This window comes from Cnephaeus nilssonii (assembly GCF_951640355.1).
Source record: "Cnephaeus nilssonii genome assembly, chromosome: 20".
Taxonomy (NCBI): domain Eukaryota; kingdom Metazoa; phylum Chordata; class Mammalia; order Chiroptera; family Vespertilionidae; genus Cnephaeus; species Cnephaeus nilssonii.
In genome coordinates, this window is record NC_137091.1 from 49,599,418 (window position 1) to 49,621,224 (window position 21,807).

The 21,807-nt window shown below is 66.2% G+C and overlaps 1 protein-coding gene across 5 annotated transcripts; it reads right to left on the reverse strand.

Annotated features, from left to right (window-relative positions):
* Positions 1–338: 338 nt before the first annotated feature.
* On the reverse strand, positions 339–20,418 carry LOC307115953 (serine/threonine-protein phosphatase 6 regulatory subunit 1-like). 5 transcript variants are annotated; one of them, XM_079799529.1, is made up of 25 exons: positions 19,904–20,418; positions 17,256–17,378; positions 11,678–11,910; positions 10,007–10,193; positions 9,794–9,931; positions 9,638–9,703; positions 8,147–8,259; positions 7,945–8,058; positions 7,435–7,597; positions 6,989–7,141; positions 6,763–6,897; positions 6,211–6,275; positions 6,015–6,130; positions 5,847–5,932; positions 5,671–5,760; positions 5,492–5,589; positions 4,635–4,692; positions 4,387–4,556; positions 2,031–2,164; positions 1,772–1,952; positions 1,599–1,672; positions 1,195–1,276; positions 719–829; positions 563–634; positions 339–479 (listed from the first exon to the last, which is right to left on the reverse strand). In XM_079799529.1, exons 3-25 carry the CDS (start codon positions 11,902–11,904, stop codon positions 476–478), a joined length of 2,637 nt encoding a protein of 878 aa, XP_079655655.1. In that variant the 5' UTR covers positions 11,905–11,910; positions 17,256–17,378; positions 19,904–20,418; the 3' UTR covers positions 339–475. The 5 variants fall into 5 exon arrangements, with proteins under 5 accessions (XP_079655655.1, XP_079655654.1, XP_079655652.1 ...); XM_079799528.1 differs by lacking the exon at positions 17,256–17,378 and having other exon boundaries at positions 19,904–20,417; XM_079799526.1 differs by lacking the exons at positions 17,256–17,378; positions 19,904–20,418 and adding an exon at positions 16,371–16,549.
* Between the last annotated feature and the right edge of the window lie 1,389 nt (positions 20,419–21,807).

Here is a 21,807-nt window from a genome sequence, read left to right on the forward strand (position 1 = left end):
GTGCAGGGCCTGGGGGGCGTGGGGCTGGGCGAAGGCACGGCCCCCCTGGGGGGGGCGCGGAGGGGGGACGGCGCCTCAGGGACCCCAACGCAGCCCCGCTGGGAAGGGGTGAAGGTCCCCCCACCTGCCCAGGCCTGGTTCCATCTGGCTCTCCCGCCCGCTCCTCCCTGGACATACATATAATATAGAATATAGCTCTCTCTCTCTCGCTCTTTCCTCCTTTCTTTCTACTTGACTCTATATCTTTATTCAAGGAGATAAAACTCCATCTTTTTTTCTCAGTGCAAATGGGGGGGGGGGGGGGGCCTGTCTCCCTGGCACCAGCCTCCTGGGAGTCCAGAGGAGAGAACATGGGGTGGGGGTGAGACGGGATGGGCTGATGGGGCCACAGGCCTTCACGGGACCCACCCTGACCCCGCCCGGCAGGATCTGCGCACTGGACGAGGGTTTGGCCGCCATCACCGGAACCAGGCAGCTACCTGGGAACCAAGAGGGAGACGGGGTGAGGAGCCGCGGGCCCACTGCCCCTCACCCCCACCGGCAGCCCTGGCCTGCGACTCACTGGGCGCCTGGGGACACCGGGCCTCCCTGGGCAGAGCCGTTGGGCACTGGAGGCAGCTGGAGGGCCTGGGCACTGTGGGGAGAGGGGGACACGGGAGGTCAGTGCCTCCCCCCACGGTGCCCCCCCGCCCCCCCGCCGTGGCCAGCCCACGCTCACCTCTGGCTCTGTGGGAGCCCCATGGGCTCTGGGCTCTTCTCCTTCTCCATGGTCTGGGGGGGCTGGGGGGCCCCAAGGGCTGGGACAGAGGTAGCAGGGTCTCTGGTTGCACTGTGGGGCGTCGGGGTCAGGCGCTCACGCCCGGCTGTAGGCCCTCGCCCGCAGCCCGGGGTGAGCAGGGAAGCAGCGCAGACCCCGGGGCCGCTGGGCAGGAACCCCGTCGTTGGGGACACGGGTCTGCCCGCTCCTTTCCCCTCCTGGCCCCTCCCGCCCATGGGGCCCCCGCAGAGCCAGAGGCGAGCGTGGGCTGGAGGCCCTGGGCAGCAGGGTCCTGTCCTGTGGGCAGGGTCACAGCCCGATAGCCCTGGCCGATCTTGCCAGGGCCCCTTGGAGCAGCTCGGGGGCAGCGACCACCCCGAAGGCCAGGCTTTCTTCACCTCCCCACGCGCCCCCAGAAACTGCTCCCAGCAGGTCACCTGTCCAAGGGGGTGGGGGTGGAGCTTGTCCTTCGGAGGGTGGCCTGGAGGTCCCTGACGCTGACCAAGGCCTGGCAGGGGGCTGGGGAAGACAGCACAGCCTGAGCAGCGGGTGCAGGCCGGGGGCAGCGTGGGGAGGCGGGGGGCAGCGTGGGGAGACGGGGGGGGGGGGCAGCGTGGGGAGGCGGGGGGCAGCGTGGGGAGGCGGGGGGGGCAGCGTGGGGAGACGGGGGGCAGCGTGGGGAGGCGGGGGGGCAGCGTGGGGAGGCGGGGGGTGCAGCGTGGGGAGACGGGGGGGCAGCGTGGGGAGGCGGGGGGACAGCGTGGGGAGGCGGGGGGCAGCGTGGGGAGATGGGGGGGGACAGCGTGGGGAGGGGAGGGGAGGGCAGAGGGCAGTGGCTGACCTGAGGGCTCCGCTACTTTGCCGCCGCCACCGGAGGCTTCCTGAGGTGCTGAGGAGGGTGCGGGGTCTTGGGACCTGGAAGGGGGAGAAGCAGCCCAAGGAGCCGGGTTGGGCTGGAGCCTCGGAACCAGGGAACCAGACCGGCGCCGCTCCCAGCCTGGCCTGCGGCCTCACCTGAGCTGCAGAGCGCCGGGGGCCGCGGGGCCGGCTGGGCTCGGGGCGGGGAGGTCCTGGGGCACACCGACCGGCCCCTGAGGGGCAGGGGGCCCAGAGCGCGGTTCCTTCTCCCCAGAGTCCTGGGGGCCGGTCGGGGTGTCTGTAGGCACTGGGTCAAAGGTGGCTGCCCAGCTGGGGCCTGGGAGAGAGCAGGGCGGCAGTGAGCAGGGCAGGCAGACCCTGTGTCCACCGGACCCCCACCCGCGTGGTCACTCACTGGGCGGCTGGGGGCCAGGGCTGGGGTCAGAGGGGGGCCCGGCCCCATCATGGGCCCCCTGGCCGTCCTCCTCGCCGTCCTCCTCCTCCTCCTCTTCCTCCTCCTCGTCCTCGCTGTCTGTGCTGCCTCCGCTCCTGCCCCAGAAACCAGACGAGGGCTGTTGGCGGCAGGGAGCACGGGAAGCCCGTCCCCACCGCCCACCCCCAGGGCTGCCCCGGCATCTGCGAGGGGTAACACGAGGGGTGAGGAAGGTCGTGCGGATCAAGGGCAGGCAGGTCCCCAGCACACGGCCTCTCGGGGACACGCGTCCTCCAGCCAAACTCGGGGGACTCTGTTGTTGTTAATCCTCACCCGAGGATGTCTGTCCATTGGTATTTAGAGAGCGGAAGGGGGGAGGGAGGAGGGACATCAGTGCGAGAGACACATCAATTGGTTGCCTCCCGCACACGCCCTGACCAGGGCCAGGGCCTGAGCCTGCAACCAAGGTATGTGCCCTGGACTGGAATCAAACCCAGGACCCTTCAGCCCATGGGCCACACCGGCCGGGGATTGGGAGGGACTCTTGTCACCGCTGTGTCCCTGGCTGAGAGCAACGTGAGCACGTGCAGCTGCTCCTAAAACTGCGGACGTGACCGAGACGCGGACAAAGTCCGCCCGGCCACCCTGCCCACCGATGGGGCCGGCTGAGCACAGGCTGAGCACGGCCCGTGTGCGTGGCTGGAAGGAGTGGCTGCTTTCCCTGAAATCAGACTGGACACCCGGCAAACAGGGGACAGAGGAGAGCTTCTCGAACCCGAAAGGGCCGCTCCTAACCACCACTCGCACCACACCCGGTCCCCCAACATCAGGAACAAGACGCCCCCACATCTGCTCCACGCCATCCGGGCCGGAAGGAAGGAGCAACCCGACCACAGACGGCGCCCGTAACTCTACGCGGGAAACGCTGAGGGACCGGGGCGTTCCGAGAGGGCACGGGACGCGGGTCGATGCCCACAGCTTCCGTTTTTCTATCCACTTGTTACCACCTCAGTGATGAGCGACAATTCCATTCACCGGTGCATTGAAGAGAATCTAACACTTAGGAACCAATTCAACAAAAGAAATAAAACAGACGCTCTGAAAACTTCAAAACGCTGCTGGAAGCCAAAAATACCTAAATTCAGGGAGACACACGTCACGCTCAGGGGCCAGGAGACAGAGACTGACAACGCCCACACGCCACCCCCAGTGGAGGTCCCAGGTCCTCGCTGAAACTGACAAGCGGATCCCCAAATTCACAGGAAATCCCAAGGGATCCTGAACCATCAACACAACCTGAGTAAAGCGGCTGATCACACCTCCCAACCTCACAGCCGCTGCAGCACCACAGGGGCCCAGCCCGCGGTGGGCGCCGGCCTGGACACGGCAGGCGGACCCCCCGCAGTCCGTGGCCCAGTCGTGGGGAAGGACAGGCCCCTCAGCAAGGGCTGCTGGGACGGGGCTGCCCACGAGCCAGGAATGAAGGGGACCTGCCCGTCGCTCAGAGGAGAACAAACCCGAACGTGAGCGCCAAGGCTGTAACCTTAGGAAAACATGGTGACCACAACCACGACCTGGGCCTCGGCTGCTCACACAGCGGCACCCCTGGGCGGGCCAGGGAGCACCCCACAGCGATGGCCCCGACACAGAACGCCACACCCGCCTACCCAGCAGGGGTCTGGGCAGCGTCACCCCTGGGAGGGCAGGCAGCAGCCGGCAGGGGGACAGGGATGGTTCCACGTGGCAGAGGGGTGTCCACTGGCCAAACCTCAGGATTCACACGCCACCTGCATGCTCCTTCCACGTCATTAGGAAGGTAACCCCTCTGGGCTCCCACCAGAGGCCCCAGGGCAGGGCTGTTCCCACCCAGAAGCCCCGGGGCAGCCCGTATGGTGGAAAACAGCGCATAGTCGCGCAAGGAGCTGGTCACAGGTCCTGACACCCGGCCTGAGGAAGGGACCATCACCACCTGTCCTGTTACTGAAATGGGGGAGGGCAGCCGGCGGGACCATCGGCCGCCTTTTGGGGACACCTGCATGAGCGCTGCGCCCCGAAGGCAGAGTCCAGGGAGAGGGAGGTGCTGGCTGCAGACGCCCCTGGATCAGCCGGACCTGAAGGAGCCCCTTGAGCTGCAGCCACAAAGAGCCGGGACCCGACTCCTGTTGGAGCTCAACCCACCAGAGCGGGGCTCCCAGCCCTCAGAACCCAGAGGCCCCCCTACACACACGCCCCCTTCCCACAGGGTTCTCGTTCCCTCCAGCCGATGGGAACTGCCCCGCGTGGGCCCCGCAGCCCCCGCGATGCCGCCAGGCCGGAGAAGGAGGCGGGGGGGACTCACCGCACACCTGGGGGCTGGCCCAGGCGGGCCCCCCTGGCCAGCTGGCTGCCCTGCCAGGCGCCGTCCTCCCCATCGGACTCCCCAGAGCCCTGGCCCTCCTCCTCCTCCTCGTCGTCATCAAACTGCTGGATCCGGTCCTTGTAGCAAATCTCCAGCAGGTTGGTGTTGGGCTGCGGGGGACGGGGGGCAGGGTGGGTGGGCGGCACTGCCCACAGCCCCCCACGCCCAGAGGACGGGGCGCCACTCACGTTCTCGTCGTCGGCGTTGAGGGAAAAGGTGATGCTGGCGGTCTTGTCGAAAGGCGCGCTGGGGAGAAGCAGGGGGGTGAGGCGGCGGAGACAGGCTGAGGCGGGACAGGCTGCCTCCTGCTGCTCCTTCCCGCACGCACGCGCCCTGGCCATCCGCCACCCGCAGCTACGTCTCTGCCATGGTCCCCACTGGCTCACTCCCCGCGCGGCGCAGGCCCGTGTGGACGTTGGTAGAGCTGACGTCCTGCCCGGGCTCCTGTCCAGCCCTCGCCTAGGTGCCCGGGGGACCGGGCGGAGCAGGAACCCTGTCTCGGCCGTGCCCGCCTGCCTGTCCCTGGAGCCCACTGCCCGCCTCAGGGCATCACGGGCTCTTTCTTCAAGAGTGACCTCTTTCTTCCGCTCAGCGGGCACTTCCCTCAGGGGCCCCGCAGCCCGGGGTGCCCTGACACCGGGCCATGAGTGGCCTGCCCGGCCGGGGGCTGAGTGGCAGGACCAGACTCAGCAAGGGGGCCCCTGGGCAGGTGGTGCCAGCCGGCCGCTCCTGCCCCTCCGCTATGTGGTGCTGTCACAAGATTGCCCATACAGTTTACAACATGTCCCTCAACTTGCATTTCTTCTCTGACTGTGAAGCTGCGGGTGCCTGTGGCAGAACGTTCGGAAGACGGGAAGAACGCTCGTGACCACACCCCAGAGGCGGTTTTAAGGTGCTGCCGCCACGAACACCAACACGCAGATCTGGCCACTGAACAGCCCCGGAGGGCTCCAGGCGCCCATCCCAGCACGCCCAGCGACCAGGGAGGGCCCGGGAAGGATGGCAGAGGCCGCGCGCAGGCAGCCTCCGACGGGGGCACACTCACTTCACACTTTCCTCCTGCTCCCCAAACTCCTCGTCGTTGAAGCCGAAGTGGTCGATGAAGGCCGAGGTCATGCGCTGCATCTGGAAATCCATGAAGGCCTGCAGGAGCGCGGGGACGGTCAGAGCGCGGGGCAGGGCGGAGCGGGGCAGGGCGGGGCGGCCCCCGGAGCCCCCGCCCACCTGCTGCAGCACAGCCTCCTCGGGAAAGTTGAACTCCTTGAGCCGGTCGTCCTCGTCGTCGCTGGAGGAATGCAGGTGGTGCGTGTTCACCTGGGGCAGGAGCGGGAGGCGGGGTGAGGGCCTGTCTGTGGGGACCAGGGCGCGGGCACTGCTGAAGCGGGAAGCTGGGGCCTCACCAGGTCTACCATGTTCTTCTTGTTGGTCTCGGCCAGGGGTCCCGACACGAAGGCCTCCCACTGCTCCTGCTGCTCAGCGGACATCTCTGCTCGGCAGGAGGGGACAGGGACAAGGACGTGAGGCAGCCCTCGGCCTCCCCCACCCCGCCTCCAGGGCGAGCCGCTCACCCTTCAGCAGCTGCCCCAGCTGCTCGGCGTTGGGCCCCTTCTCCGTGTTCTGCACCAGGGCGTTGGCCATTCTCGTCAGGTGGCCCATGTAGCCTTTCCGCGGGCCGCCTGCGGACCTGGGTGTGGGGAGGCCGAAGCTGGACACTGGCCACCCGGCCACTCCCCCACCCGGAAGGAAGGCGGGAGGGACACTCACTGCACGCGCTCATTCTCCTCCCAGGACGCCAGGATGCGCTCCACCAGGCGGCACTGCTGCAGCAGCTGTGGGGGGACCAGCCAGGTCACTGCGCTGCCCGCAGACCAGCCAGGGGCCGAGGCGGCCTCCACTGCGCCTGGCAGCCGAGCCTCTGCTCCCTCTAGAACGTGCAGCACACCATCCAAACAGCCCGCGCACGCGCCTGTCCCTCCCCGGCGTGCCCACTCCGCTCCCCCTAAACATCCTCGGCCTGTCCAAGCCCCATCCATCTAGACAACAAATCCCCAGCTCCCGCTGAACTGCTCCTCCCTGAGGGCTGGGCAGCCGTCACCCCGAGGAAGTCCTTCCCAGGACACCCCCACCTCCTGAGCTGTGTCCACTCACCTCCCCGCGTCATCCTCTTTTCCCCAGACCTGACCTAAAGACAAGTCCAAGGCCCCACGCCCAGGATGCGAAGTCACACCAAGCACTGGCTCCAGGACAGGCGAGGGACAGACACCGGGCAGAGCCCAGCCTGTGGAAGGGGGAGGGGACCCGCAAGCCCCAGCTCACGTGTTTCACGCCGAGGTTGGGGGCGGGCGTCTCCAGGCTGCTGTCGGCGGGGGGCCCGGCGCTCAGCATGGTGCTCACACACACTTCCACTTGCGTGTGCAGGAAGTTGTTGAACACGTAGTGGAAGAAGAGGTCCTGGGGGGGGGGGAGGCACAGGCTGGCATGGACACCCCCAGAGGCCCCACCCCTGACCCCCCCCTCTGTGCCCACGGCCCTGCCCCCGCACCAGCATGGTGTTGGGCACGTCCAGTGCCAGGAGCTCCTGGGTCAGGGCCGTGTCGTTGGCGCTCAGGGCGCTGGCCAGCAGCTTGACCACGTGCAGCCGCGTGTTGCCCAGAGGCGGGGCCAGGATGCCCCACGTCGTGTGCAGTGGCTCCAGCTGCAGACACAAAGGCGGCTCCATTCTGGCCCACTGCTGCCCGGGGCCAAGGAGCAACCTCCCCTGCCACCCCCAGGCCGCCCAGCCCACTCGCCAGGCCGCCCAGCCCACCCCCAGGCCGCCCAGCCAACCCGCCAGGCCGCCCAGCCCACCCCCAGGCCGCCCAGCCCACCCGCCAGGCCGCCCAGCCCACCCCCAGGCCGCCCAGCCCACCCCCAGGCCGCCCAGCCCACCGCCAGGCCGCCCAGCCCACCGCCAGGCCGCCCAGCCCACCCCCAGGCCGCCCAGCCCACCTCCAGTGGCTCGAACAGGAGCTGGTGGAAGTGGCTGAGGCGCGGGCGCAGGGCGTGCAGGGCGCCCATGCTGGACACGGGGCTGTCCAGGGTCGCCTGGCCCAGCAGCTCCAGCTGCCCGTCCACACTGCTGAAGAAGTTGTTCACGATCACAGACTCGGACCTGCGGCAGGGCGGAGGGCAGTGAGTGGCCCAGACGGCCTGTGCGCGTGCGTGTGTGTGCGCGTGCGAGCACACCTGGAGAGGAGCGAGAGGCTGCTGCCGGCCAGGAGGCGGCCAGGACACGAGGCGGGCCTGCGGGAGGCACCAGGGGCCTGGGGCCGTAGGGTAGAAGCCCCACTGCGTGCTGGACAGTGACGCCCGAGGGGCCCTGGGTGGGGACGCCAGCGGGAAGCTGTGGGCAGTTGACTTGGCCCGTTTCCTCGGCTGCCAGGTGGGAACGGGAGGACTCTCTAGGACCACAGTGACCCCATGCCCTCCGGGAGCCGCAGAGCGGGGAGGCGCCCTCACCGTGGCCGCCTGGGCTCCAGCAGCGTCAGCAGCACCTGGACCCCGTTGACGAGCACGGACGGGTTCAGCTGCCCCTCCAGCATGTTGCTCAGGAGCTGCTCAATCGTCTCCTGCCTGGGGCAGAGGGGTCAGGGTCAAGGGCTGGCACCCAGGTTCCCAGGCCGGCGTCCCTCCCTGTGCCAGGGTGCTCCCGCAAACCCACCTCTCCAGGGTGGCCAGCAGCTGGTCGGGCTCCGGGCTGTCCTGGACTTGGATCACCTGCTCCCGGCTCAGGCGGATGATGTCGCACAGGGACTGGGACGCGTTGGAATGTTGCTGGGGAGGCGGAGAGAGAGCTGAGGACCCCAGGCTGGCTGCCGGGCCCCCCATGGCCCGGTGTCTGGACCCCATGAGTTGGCCATCTGGCCCCGGCCCTTAGAACAGGGAGGAGAATGGCACAGGCACAGGGACACAAGTACCGAGGGAGGAAGCTCCAGGCACCAAACACTGGAGGGGAGAGACGGCAGAGAAAAGAGGAAACCCAGGAAGGCTTCCTGGAAAAGGAGACGTCCACAGAAACCCTGCGCCCGTCAGTGGCCAAAGAAGGGGCATCCACCCACTGCTGCAGGGCAGCAACCGCGCTCTTTCCATGAGCAGAGCGTTCCTCAGCCTTAGCAAGGGATGAAGCACCGACACGCTACAACCCGGATGCACACAGGACACGGTGCTCAGGCAAAGGCCAGCCGTGGACCACATGTGTGACACATGTATACGAAACACGCAGAAGAGGCAAACGCAGAGACAGGATGCAGACTGGTGGCTGCCAGGGGCTGGGAACCATGAGGGAAGTGGTGTGGCAGCTGATGGGCACAGGGTTTCCTTTTTGGAGCGACGCACACCAACTCGGTGACAGCTGCCCCTCTGTGAGCACACGGAGCACCGAGTCCCATGTGAGGAGCAGGCGGGCGCAGTCCATAACTTAGCCTCCAGAGAGCTGCTGCCAGAACAGCCAAGCAAGACAAGAACATGGGCAGAACGCCCAGTCTAACCCATGGGCTACAGGCAGACCCAGGAGACACAGACCCGGGACCCACAGGCAGCCCTGGACCCGAGGTGAACCTGGGACCCACAGGCAGCCTGGGACCCGAGGTGAACCTGGGACCCACAGGCAGCCCTGGACCCGAGGTGAACCTGGGACCCACAGGCAGCCCGGGACCCGAGGTGAACCTGGGACTCACAGGCAGCCCGGGACCCGAGGTGAACCTGGGACCCACAGGCAGCCCCGGACCCGGGCAGGCTCACAGTGGGCACCTTGTCCCTCTGCCACAAAGGCCTGGACGGCTGCCACCCTCCCGGCATGGGGACAGGCTGGCCCTGGGTGCTGACTACCTGCACCTGGGGCCGGGGGAGCCGAGGCCCCAGGTGGATTCTCTGAAGAACAAGCAGGGCTCTCCAGGCAGAGCCAGCTGGAGGGGGAGGGGAGTGGCCCCGGGGAGGGCAGCAGCGAGGATGCAGGGACAGAGCCCGGACGCAGAGGCCCCTCACCAGACCTGCTCGCTCAAGGGAGGCCGGGCCAACTTCCTGGCTCGGAAACGTCCTGTGGGTAAACCCCGTTCTGCTCTGCCACCTCGTCAGGGAGCGGGGAGACGGGCACACGGCTCCCAGCGCTTCTCCTCAACCCCCTCGGGAGGGGCGGTGTGTCTGGGACACTCACATTGTCATCCTTTGATGGGTGGATCTGCTCGATGAGCCGCTGGACAATCTTCTCCTCGTTGAGCCACTTGGGGTGAGAAAGAAGGCGGGGCTCCGCTCACTGGCCCGCCTCCCGGCCCCGCCCCTCCCGGCCAGCCCGCCCCTCCCTGGAGCTCACGTTGACCACTTCCTGCCTCAGCTGGGGCCGCTCCACGCAGGTGAGGAGCCGCAGCAGCAGGTCCATGATGGCCGAGGTGCCGATGTGCTGCAGCAGCAGATCCACGAAGTCGTCCTTCTTCCGCAGGAAGGACACGAGCTGCGGGCACGGGCCTGTCAGACGGCGGGACCGGGCCGCGCCCCCGCCCGCAGGGGCGCCCAGGACGGCGGGTACCTGGTCCGTCTTGCGGTTGATGAGGATGCCCATGACCTTGCTGAAGAAGCTGGCCAGCAGCGGGTTGAGGCAGCCGCTGCTCTGCAGGAAGCCGTAGAGCCGGTTCAGCAGGGACTCATCGGCGCCCAGGGCGTCATTGATTTGGGGCACATCCGAGGTCAGGATCTCGCAGGCCACACTGGGGTACCTGGGGGGCGGGGAGGGGGCTGTCACATCCAGAGAGGGAAACAGGTAAGGGGGAGAGCCAGCGGCGCCATTCTCACCTCCCTGTCAGAACCCCACAGCATGTCCACCCTCCTGACCCCACAGCAAGTCCGTCACCTCCTGCATCCACCTGCTGGTCCCCAGGGCCCCGCCCCAGCCCAGGTCACCGCCAGAGCCTCCCCTTCAGTCTGTCCAGGTGATCTACAACTACCCTTCTCCACGTACTGGCTCGAGGGCCGCCCTGCCCAGTAGGCTGCCCTGGCCCGGGGGGACCACCACCGGCTGGAGATGCCCTGTGAGCTGTCGGCGCCTCGGGTGCCTCCTCCCCGGGCTCCTTGGAGCAGGGCAGGGACCCAGGGGCCAGGAGGGCACAGGTGGCGAAATGGAGGCTCCCTCGGTGTTTCTGGCTTCTGTGAGCCAGACCTCAGTCCTTGGAGCCACCACACTCAAAGGAGGGGGGATGCTGGGAGGGGGACGATGGACTGAGGTCAGAGCAGAGGGAAAAGACATGAGGGAGCAGGTGTATGACAGACAGATGGACAGCAGAGGGTTCTGCTGACCCTGCCAGAGGTCCCCGCACCCTCATCAACTCCCACTTTACCAAGGGCCCGGGCAGCCCTCACCCACGCACCATCTGGCTCAGGCCTCAGGCGCAGAGATGAGAACCGCATACCACCCTGGGGGTGAGGGGGCTGGGCAGAGGGCGGCACCAGGGAACAGGGAGGATGAACCGAAGGGAGCCCGTGTCAGGTATGGGCTGTGCAGGGCCCGAGAAGGGCGGTGGACCAGGGCAGACGGAAGTGCCGTTATGGAGACGATTCCCATCGTGCCCCCAACAGGGCCCTGCCAGCCTGGCCCCAGCACACCCAGGGCCCTAAGTACCCGTGGGGTGACGGGGTGGGTGGGAGAGAGAAGGGCAGAGGAGTGTGCAGGAGGGGGCGGCGGCCACCTAGGGCCATGCCAACTCTGCTCCCAGCCATGCCCTGTGCTCCTGGCACCAGCTGGGCACAGGCACATACCCATCTCATGCTCCGCAGGAGGGAACGCTACAAGAGAACTACAGGTGAGGAGATTCTGTCTGGAGCCAGAGGACTTGCTCTGAGCCACACCAGGACCTGTGGGCCGTCACCCGCCAGGACGCTGGGCTGTACGGTGCTCAGTCACCACGGGGGAGCAGGCAGCGTACAGGGAGCTCTGTATTCCTCCTCACAACTGCACGCGAGGCTACACGCATCTCGACAAAAGCCCAATGGAAGAAGACGCAGGAGAAAGGATCTGGGGTGGGGGTGCGGGTGGGGCCACTGAAACAAGACTGGCCAGCCGCTGCTCCCCACAATCAAGGCGCTTCCACGGAGCCCTGCCGTGAGTGCTGGGCGCCAGGCTGTAGGTCTGCACCCCGGCGCCTGGCCTCCCGCCTCGGCCTCCTCGTCCCCACCGGGAGCCCCTGGGACAGCTGCGCAGGCTCACTTGTAGCGCAGCCGCTCCTCGCCGCTGGCCGGCGGCTCCTGGGTGACCCAGGCCACCATGGCCTGCAGGTGCGGCGGCCGCAGCAGGAAGTCCAGCAGCTTGCGGTTGACCACCTTGCATTCCTGCAGCACGTCCTCCTCGTCCAGCAGCTCGGGCAGGCTCAGGTCCTCCCGCTCCAGCAGCGTGTCCAGGTGCGAGCTCGTGTGCAGGTCAAACTTCCAGAACATGGCGCCCTGCGGGGAGGGGCTGTCACCGCTGAGCCCGCCGGCCAACTCAGCAAGCCCCGGGCCCAGGTCTCCCCTAGCTGCCTCTGGTCCAGACCCGAGGCCCACTGTCCTGCTCAACCCTTAGCCCCAGGCCCAGAAAGGCCCGAGGGTGCGCCGTGCCCAGGGCCCGCGAGGGAGAGTCCCGTGCAGGAAGCAGCCGAGGTCCTGCCCCACCAGGGCCAGCGTCCACTGTCCCCACAGCCGGGCAGGGGCCCCCAGGCGGGGCCAGAGCTGTGCTCATCCTGGAACCCCGGCCATCAAACTCGCTTCGATCTATTTGCTGAACAAATTCAAGTGCCCATGACGGCCAGCACGCAGCTACCATGCAGCCCAGCGAATCGCCACGTGGTGCAGGGCGTGGGGCGGTGGCAGGCAAGGGAAGTCTGTGCCGTTGCCTGGATGCCACACACACACACACAAACACACCCAACCCCCTCCCCACCCACAGCCCAGGACAGGGAAGAGAGAAATGGGGGGCGTTCCTAGTACAGCCACGGACTGAGCCCAAAGGATGCATGACAGACAGGGTCCCCGGCTCAGCAGGGAGGACAGGCCGGCTCCCACCCCGGAGGGCGCCCTGGCTGTGACCCTCATGCCAGGCTGTGGCATCAGGAGCACCTCCTGCAGAGCGCTCACCAGGCGCCGGGTGGACCCAAGCCCCTGTGCGCATGAACTCAGAGTCCCTCACAGCCCCCTCAGTCCAGACCACCAGCTGCAGACCCGCCCGAGCTTGTAGCCAGCCCCCGGGCTGCTGTCCCCACCGCCCTGTCTGAGGGATGCATCCCCCATTACCCAGGGGCAACTCACGCCCAGGGCAGCTGGGGCTCCGCAGCACAGACAGGCACTGACCAGCTCACGCTCGTCACCTGCCTCGTGAACCCCCAAAGCAGAGGCCACCGCGAACGGACCTAGGAGACGAGTCCCTCCTGGGCACCTCCAGACCCGCCGGCCAGGCCCTCTTCTCCGATGCCCGAGTCCTCTCTGCCCACACCGCCCGGCGTGGACGGCACGCCAGCCACGGACAGAGCAACAGCCCGAGGAGAAGGACGCTGACTGGGGAAGCAGCGGCCTGAGCCAGGGCGGAGCCAGCGGGGGCAGTGACCAGCCGTCCAAGCCTCCATCCATTCAAGGCACCGCTGCCCCGGCTCCCTCTCTGGCCTCCCGGAGCCTCAGTCCCCTCGGCCGTCCAGGGGACCTGCTGGCCGAGCCCAGGAACAAGTGGCTCTACATCCACAGCAATCCTGAGGGTCCCTGTCTGCTCCTGGCCCCGGCCGACACGCCGGGAGGAGTGGCCGGATGCCGGGCCAGCCAGGAGGGGACAGCACCTCACAGGGTCCTGTCCTCCCATGGATTCATCCCACCCCCAGTCAGGCCACTATTTGAGTGTCTCACGTTGGTTCCTGGCCCAAAGCCCCATGACGGCCGCTCCAGTCCCTGAATTCAAAGCACCACGGGCCCCTGCCCACCACCTCGGGGACATGGGTCCCAACCTGCCCGGCACATCGCTTCACAGGAACGACCCACGGGCACTACACGCGCCTTGACTGCATGACAGAGCCGCACAGCACCGCCCTCGCTAGGCTGCCGTCAGCACCCGGGCCGGAGCCGGGCACGGAACCTGAGCTGGGCGGCGTCACCTGGGCCACAAGAAGCGAGGACCTCGACGTGGTGAGTGTACCGCCTGCTCCTACATCGGAGACTTGCGCGTGGCAAAAAGGGGCCAGAGAGGCCAAAAGGCCGCCCAAGCGGAGCCAGCGAGGCAGCACCAGGGACCACCGCCGTGTGCCTCCATCAGGAGCCGGGAGGGGGCTGCTGACAGGCACAGGGTGTGCTTTCGGGAAAAGGATGTCCACCAGAAGTCCCCCCGAAGTTCTAAACCAATTACATACCATTTCCCTTGTCAGTCACGCCTCCACCCAGCACCCATGGTGGTGACGCTGCGCAGCTGTGGCTGTGCAGGAGCCCCTGAACTGCGCACTATAAATGGGTGAATCATACGGTGTATGAATTACATCTCAACAAAAACCGTCACCAAAACAAACAGACCAGGCTGCCGAGCACGCGGGGCCAGGCCCGCTGGCTCCACGGCCCAGTCACCCGGGCTGACAGGGCGCCAGCTGCCCGCGGAGCTGAAGCACATGAAGGCGGAGCCACCCAGGTTCCCCTTCCCACCTCACCATCACAGTCCCCGAACTAGGTGCCCCCCCAGGCGGGGGCAGGGTCGGGCCCAGCCAGCCCTGCCGAGAACCTGTACCGCGTGGGGCACCAGGTGAGGAGGGGAGCGCTGTTTTTGTTCCCATTTGACAGATGCAGGGACCTGGGCCCGCAGGGAGGAGCCCCGACTGCCAAGAGGCAGACCCCGGACCCCAGGCCCTGCAAGCCCCCCTGACCTGACTAGAGGCCCACCCACTTCCAAAGCTCGTGGTTAGAGGGTGCAGGCTCTCCCCCCGAGCCCCCACCCCTCAGCCTCCCCCTGCTTTGGACAGCAGGTGGGCTTCCCTCCCGAAGCCAGCTTTCCAGAGGTTCACAGCAGGGAGGGGGCGGCTGCAATAAGACGGGGGGGGGGGGGCGTTTGGGGGAGCTGGGTGACATGGACTGTGGATCCAGGGGCCTCACAACCCAGTGGCCCCTTCAGCTCTCAGAACCTCAGGTTGCCCCTCGGAAAATCAGGAGGCTGCAAGGACAGAGGCAACCGAGTGGGGGTGGGGGTGGGGGTGGGGGTGGGGGTGGGGGTGGGGGTGGGGGTGGGGGTGGGGGTGGGGGTGGGGGTGGGGGTGGGGGTGGGGGTGGGGGTGGGGGCCCCGCACGCACACAGCACGCGGAGGCCGATGGAACGGGAACGCACACAGAGGAAAAGGAAACCTTCCCGCCAAACGCTCTGCGCTCCAGCCCAAGCCCTCGGGCCTTCCTGGGCCTGGACAGGCGGGTGGCTCTCCTCCTCCATCGGGTGCGGGTGCGCCTGGGCCAGGCACCTGGCATCCGGGAGCCTCGTTTCCTGTGGGCGAAACGGGCACCTCCGGCCGGAAGGGCCACGCTGTAAGGACAGCTGGGTCAGGCAGGTGACGGGCAACGAGGCCAGCGGGCCGGGACACTTGTGGGAGGGAAGGGGACCCCACACCCCTGGGTGGCCAAAGGGGGGAGACTGGCCTGTCTGCCTGAGTGACTCGAGTCATTCAAACAGTGTCGGGCACCACACTCCCCGCCACCCCCACCCTTTCCAGCTTGCAGCAAACCAAGAAAACGGAAGTGACTACCGCTGCTTTTAGCGACCGTTTGACAACGAAGACGGCCGCAAACGGAAGAGGGGGGCTGCAGCGAGAAAGGAAGCCATTAAGCACAAACACCTCCCCCTCTGCTGGCTCTGCCAGCGCCTGGGGTCACATGTGGCTGCGTGGCTCTCGGGCTCCTGTCCGCCAGGCCGGCCTGACTGCAGGGCCGTCCCCACTGTCCCTGCTGCCCCGCCGTCCACACAGCTCTGCCTGCCGGGGCCCGTGGGCAATCCTCTATCGACACCCCTTCCTCACCAGCCCGGGCCCAGGGCTCAGCACAGGCTCAGTGTCAGGAGAGGCCGCCTGGGACCTGCTGACCGCTGCCACCCTCAGGACACTGGCTGCTCTGGGGAGACACAGGCCAGGGAGCCCGGAGGGGGAACCCCGCTGCTGGCAGCCAGTCCGTCCCCTGCAAGACCACCTCCCTCTAACTCCCCACCCACTGTCACCTCGGCCAAACCTGGAAAGGGGACGGGGACGCCTGACCCCATGGACGGGAGCCGGCAGCGGCAGGACACCGTCCGTGTGCAGCCGCACAACCTGAGACAGACCCGGGCAGGTAGGCGGTGGGACTCCCCGGGGGAGAGGAGGCCGGAGGGGGACCTGGCCAAGGCCACATGGCAGGACGGCCTGCGACCTACGTGGTTCGGGAAAGCCTGGGGCGTCCCCCGTTAGGTGCCTTGCCCTCTGACCCCAGAGCTGACTCTCCTCAGGGGGTGGCTGTGCCGGTCCAAACCCAGAGGATGCGCAACCAGGAAACAGAAGAGACTGGGACACCAGGCCGAGGGCTGGCCAGGGCCCGAAAGCTCCCATCAGTCCGGTCTCCGGGACGGGTCACGGGGTCAAAGGGAAAAGAAAAAGCACCACACACAGGTTTGGCAACGGCCCTTGGAGATCGGAGGGCCCAGTCAGAAAGGCCTGGGTTCCAGCCCTGCCTGTCCACACCGAGGTCGCCGTGGCCTGGGACCAGGACCTAACCCCGTGGGGCCCCAGCTGACCGCACTTCCCGGGGAAGAGCCACAGCCGGGCGTTCCGAGGGAAACCACGGCCTGGCCCCGGAGGGTGGCGTGTCCCCACCCCCGTGCTGAGCCTGCCCACTGCGGGGCCGGGAGCCCAGGCGACAGGAAGGCCTCAGTCACCAGCCCTCCGGCCTCTCACCTCATCTCGGCCTGCCACCCGCATGGCGCTCAACACTCCTGCCACACCTGACGCTCCGCTGCGCCCTCGCCTCGGCCCTGGCCCGGAGGCTCCCGCCTCGGTCCTCCAGCTCTCCGAGCCTCACGAGCTCCTTCGGGGTCCTTCAGGCTTCGGCGCAGGCACCACTTCCTCCAAGAAGCCTCCCCTGACTGCGCCAGGGGGTTCCACACTTCCACGGCTTCCGTGGCCACCTTGTGACAGCGTCGGGGCTCTGTGACAACATCTGTCTGTTGGGTCACCTGCCTCCCCTGCCAGGTGCCCGTTTCCCAGGAACCAGCACAAGAGCAGGCCCCCAGCGGGGGTGGGGTGGGGGGGTGGGGACTTGGTGAATGAATGAAAACTGAAGGTCCCGGGGCCACAGATCCTGGGAAGTTGCTGGGGCTGAGGGACTGGAGACGGCCTGACCAAACGCACCAAAACCACGAAAGTCAAAACCACAACACACAGCGGCTCCTGGCAACAGAGCAGACAGGCCAAGACTGCATCCACCGAGCGAGAGGGCAGGTGCGGGCACCGTGGCCCTGCGGACACAGTGCGGGCTCCGTCCCGGGCACTGCTTGCCAGCACCCCGGACTCTACCCATCGGACACCACCCCCCCGGCCCCCACTGGTCCGAACAACCAAAAACGTCTCCAGCCAATGCCAAGTGTCCCCTTGGGGGACACAATCACCCCCAGTTGAAAGCCACTACACGAGATAATCCCAAACCAAACCCTAACCGCCTTCGGGGCCCCACACCCTGCTCTGGGCTTGTACCCAGTGCCGCCCGCCTCGGGGGAGCATGGGGGTCAGCGCCACCCGACCCCCCACGGATGCTGCTTTGCCGCTCTCAACCCCAAACCACACCTGACAACCCAGCTTTCTCACAGCAACACCTTGCTTTCCAGGCTGGGGGTAAAGTGACCGTCTGTACGTCAAAGAGCAGCAAGAAAGACCTCGGCCGGCGTGGCTCCGTGGCTGGGCGTCGACCTAGGAACCAGGAGGACCCGGGTTCGATTCCCGGTCAAGGGCACAGGCCCGGGTTGCGGGCTCGATCCCCAGTGTGGGGCGTGCCGGAGGCAGCCGATCCATGATTCTCTCTCATCGTTGATGTTTCTATCTTTCTCTCCCTCTCCCTTCCTCTCTGAAATCAATAAAAATATATTTTTTTTAAAAAAAGAAGAAGAAAAGACCCCGCTAGGTCACCCTCCAGGGCACGACGTGCAGCCCCCTGCCTCCCAACACGCCTGCACCCCGGCCGCACAGGCAGACCCGGTGCACAGGCCCGGGGTCCCCGCCTTCCCGTGTGCCTTCCCGTGTGCCCATGCTGCTCCTGCCACAGGGAAGGGCCTGCTCCCCAGCACCGTCCGCCACACCCACGCATCCTTCCTAGAGACACCCGCCCGCTGGGCCAGTTCCACCGGTGCCACCTGGGCCCGGCCTCCCACGGCACCCGGCACCCTGAGTGACCTGTGCCTCGCTCTGCAGGTGGGGGTGGCCCAGGGCAGGGGTCCCCAAGGCTGGCGCCCCGGCTCCGCACCCAGAGCCAGCTGCCCGCCAGGCGCCAGCGTCAGGAACGGAAGTGCCCCAAGCCCAGCGCCCAGGAAGCGGGAGCCCAGGGAGCGGGCAGGGCGGAGGGAGCCCCACTGCTGCCCCGGCCCCGGTGAGCGTCAGACGCCAGAGTCCCCGGCCGGAGGGGTGCCCGCGCCACGGGAAGGGTCTGAGGAGGGGAGATGGGGGGGGGGGGGCAGGGAGAGGTGGGGAGACAGGGGGAGGGGACTGGGAGGGGAAGACGAAGGAGCGGAGTGGGGATGACCTACAGGGGGAGGAACTGGGGGGCTGAGGAAAAATGTAAGGGACTTGGGGGGCTGAGGAAAAATCTAAGGGCCTTGGGGGCTGAGGAAAAGTCAGAGGGACTTGGGGGGCTGAGGAAAAGTCTAAGGGACTTGGGGGGCTGAGGAAAATCTAAGGGACTTGGGGGGCTGAGGAAAAGTCTAAGGGACTTGGGGGGCTGAGGAAAGTCTAAGGGACTTGGGGGGCTGAGGAAAGTCTAAGGGACTTGGGGGGCTGAGGAAAGTCTAAGGGACTTGGGGGGCTGAGGAAAAGTCTAAGGGACTTGGGGGGCTGAGGAAAAGTCTAAGGGACTTGGGGGGCTGAGGAAAGTCTAAGGGACTTGGGGGGCTGAGGAAAGTCTAAGGGCCTTGGGGGGCTGAGGAAAGTCTAAGGGACTTGGGGGGCTGAGGAAAGTCTAAGGGACTTGGGGGGCTGAGGAAAGTCTAAGGGCCTTGGGGGGCTGAGGAAAGTCTAAGGGCCTTGGGGGGCTGAGGAAAAGTCTAAGGGACTTGGGGGGCTGAGGAAAGTCTAAGGGCCTTGGGGGGCTGAGGAAAAGTCTAAGGGACTTGGGGGGCTGAGGAAAATCTAAGGGACTTGGGGGGCTGAGGAAAAATGTAAGGGACTTGGGGGGCTGAGGAAAAGTCTAAGGGACTTGGGGGGCTGAGGAAAAGTCAGAGGGACTTGGGGGGCTGAGGAAAATCTAAGGGACTTGGGGGGCTGAGGAAAAGTCTAAGGGACTTGGGGGGCTGAGGAAAGTCTAAGGGACTTGGGGGGCTGAGGAAAGTCTAAGGGACTTGGGGGGCTGAGGAAAGTCTAAGGGACTTGGGGGGCTGAGGAAAGTCTAAGGGCCTTGGGGGGCTGAGGAAAAGTCTAAGGGACTTGGGGGGCTGAGGAAAAGTCTAAGGGACTTGGGGGGCTGAGGAAAATCTAAGGGACTTGGGGGGCTGAGGAAAGTCTAAGGGACTTGGGGGGCTGAGGAAAAGTCAAAGGGACTTGGGGGGCTGAGGAAAAGTCTGAGGGACTTGGGGGGCTGAGGAAAGTCTAAGGGCCTTGGGGGGCTGAGGAAAAGTCTAAGGGCCTTGGGGGGCTGAGGAAAAGTCTAAGGGACTTGGGGGGCTGAGGAAAATCTAAGGGACTTGGGGGGCTGAGGAAAATCTAAGGGACTTGGGGGGCTGAGGAAAGTCTAAGGGACTTGGGGGGCTGAGGAAAATATAAGGGACTTGGGGGGCTGAGGAAAAGTCTAAGGGCCTTGGGGGGCTGAGGAAAGTCTAAGGGCCTTGGGGGGCTGAGGAAAGTCTAAGGGACTTGGGGGGCTGAGGAAAAGTCAGAGGGACTTGGGGGGCTGAGGAAAAGTCAGAGGGACTTGGGGGGCTGAGGAAAAGTCTAAGGGACTTGGGGGGCTGAGGAAAATCTAAGGGACTTGGGGGGCTGAGGAAAGTCTAAGGGACTTGGGGGGCTGAGGAAAGTCTAAGGGACTTGGGGGGCTGAGGAAAATATAAGGGACTTGGGGGGCTGAGGAAAAGTCTAAGGGCCTTGGGGGGCTGAGGGACGCGACTGGCTGGGAGGAGCCCCAGGAGGAGAGACGGGTCCGAGGAGAGCTGAGTGTACCCAGCGGGGCTCCCGGGGACGGGGTGCGGGACTGGGGGTGCCCGGCCCGGGTGACGGCACGGGCGGCAGCTCACCTGCGCAGAGGGGCGGCGGCTCCTCGCACTCGGGGCTCATCGGGGCGCCCCCCCCGCCCCGCCGCTGGCGGCTCCGGCCCTGCTCAGGGCCCGGTACGTGGGGGCGGGGGGCGGCGGGGTCTCGCGCACGCGCCCTCGGGCCTACGGGGGGACCCTCGCGCGCCGAGGTCCGGAGTTCGGGTGTCCGCGCCGGCCGGCCGCGGGCGGGGGTGCAGGGGTGCGGTCGGCGGGGTCGCGAGGCCCGCGAAGGCAGGCTCTCAGCCGGGAAGCCGCCCCGGTCCCCCGGGCCCAGCGCCCCGCGGCAGAGCCGAGGCGGGTCGGGAAGACGTCGTCCGCGCAGTCCGCAGTGCTGAGCGGCGGCCCACGGAGCCCGAGGCCCGCTTCCTCCACCGCCTCCTCCTCACACCGGCGGCGTCTCCCCGCTTTGCAGTCGGCTCAGGGCCTCCGACACCCGGCTCCGTCCGCCACTATCCCACAATCCCCCCCGGCGCAGGGGCGCGCAGGAGACCCCGCCCTCCCGCGGTCGTCGGGGTGCGCGGGGAGGCCGCGCGCCGGGGCCTGCAGTGCGCGTGCGCGTGCGCGTGGGGCCCGGCCTCTCCCGCCCCGCCCACCTAGGCCAGCTCCGCCTCGGATGCGCCTGCGCCGCTTGGTGCCAACGGTCTCTCCCAGAATAAACCCTGGCAACCCAACGCGCAGGCGCCACCGCACACCAGCGTTCTCTAGGACTCCGTTCCAAAACCAGAGGAAATCCGGCTCCAGGATTTCTCTTCCCACTCGCTTCAGGCGGCAGCCGGTCTCTCTCCCTCCTCCATTCATAGTCCTCTCGAGGCTCGGGGTCCAGCGCCTGGGGAATTCTTGCCGGTTTCTCTCCAGCCAGGGCCCGGGGCCTGCGTCCCGCCCGGTTAATTCTCTATTTCCCCGACGCCTTCTCTGGCTGCGGGATGACTTAGTCCCACCACCAGTCATTCGCCCCGGCCGGCCGCGTCTTCATCACCGCACCAAAAAAATCCTCCCAGACCTCGTGTCAAATGCTCAGCAGGGTCCCATCTGGCTCTGAGCCTCAGTTTCCCCAGCTTTCACGGCCACCCCTTGCCCATGCTGCAGACCCACTGCAAGGGTAAGAAGAGTAAATTTGTGTAAGGCCTCCACTTTTATTTATTTTTTAAAAATATATTTTGAGCCGAAACCGGTTTGGCTCAGTGGATAGAGCATCAGCCTGCGGACTGAAAGGTCCCAGGTTCGATTCCGGTCAAGGGCATGTACCTTGGTTGCGGGCACATCCCCAGTGGGGGGTGTGCAAGAGGCAGCTGGTGGATGTTTCTCTCTCATCGATGTTTCTAACTCTGTCTCTCTCCCTTCCTCTCTGTAAAAAAAAAAATATATATATATATATATATATATATATATATATATATTGATTTCAAAGAGAGAGAGAGAGAGAGAGAGAAACATCAATGATAAGCATCACTGATTGGCTGCCTCCTACATGCCCCACACTGGGGATGGAGCCCAATGCCCAGGCATGTGCCCTGACCGGGAATTGAACCGTGACCTCCTGGTTCACAGGTGGCCGCTCAACCACTGAGTCACACCTGCCAGGCAGCTTTTATTTTTAGCCTGCAGAGTTACCTTTTTCATTTCAGTTACATTAAAAAAAAAATCTTTATTGGTTTCAGAGAAGAAGAGAGGGGGAGAGAGAGAAATATCAATGATGAGAGAGAATCATTGATCGGCTGCCTCTTGCACGCCCCCTAATGGGGATTGAGCCTGCAACCCGGGCATGTGCCCTTGACCGGAATCGAACCCAGGACCCTTCAGTCCACAGACGGACGTTCTATCCACTGAGCCAAACTGGCCAGGGCTCATGGACATTTAATTGACTCATGTTGAGTGCACTTTCCTGT

What these genes read in the sequence shown, in the direction of transcription:
- LOC307115953 (XM_079799526.1), bottom strand. Translation starts at nt 16,394, where the DNA reads ATGCGGGTGGCAGGCCGAGATGAG. An exon ending in TGAGGCAGGAAGTGGTCAAC is followed by an intron (nt 9,704 to 9,793) that starts GTGAGCTCCAGG and finishes TCTCACCCCAAG; the next exon opens with TGGCTCAACGAGGAGAAGAT. An exon ending in GAGGAGAATGAGCGCGTGCA is followed by an intron (nt 6,131 to 6,210) that starts GTGAGTGTCCCT and finishes CCCCACACCCAG; the next exon opens with GTCCGCAGGCGGCCCGCGGA.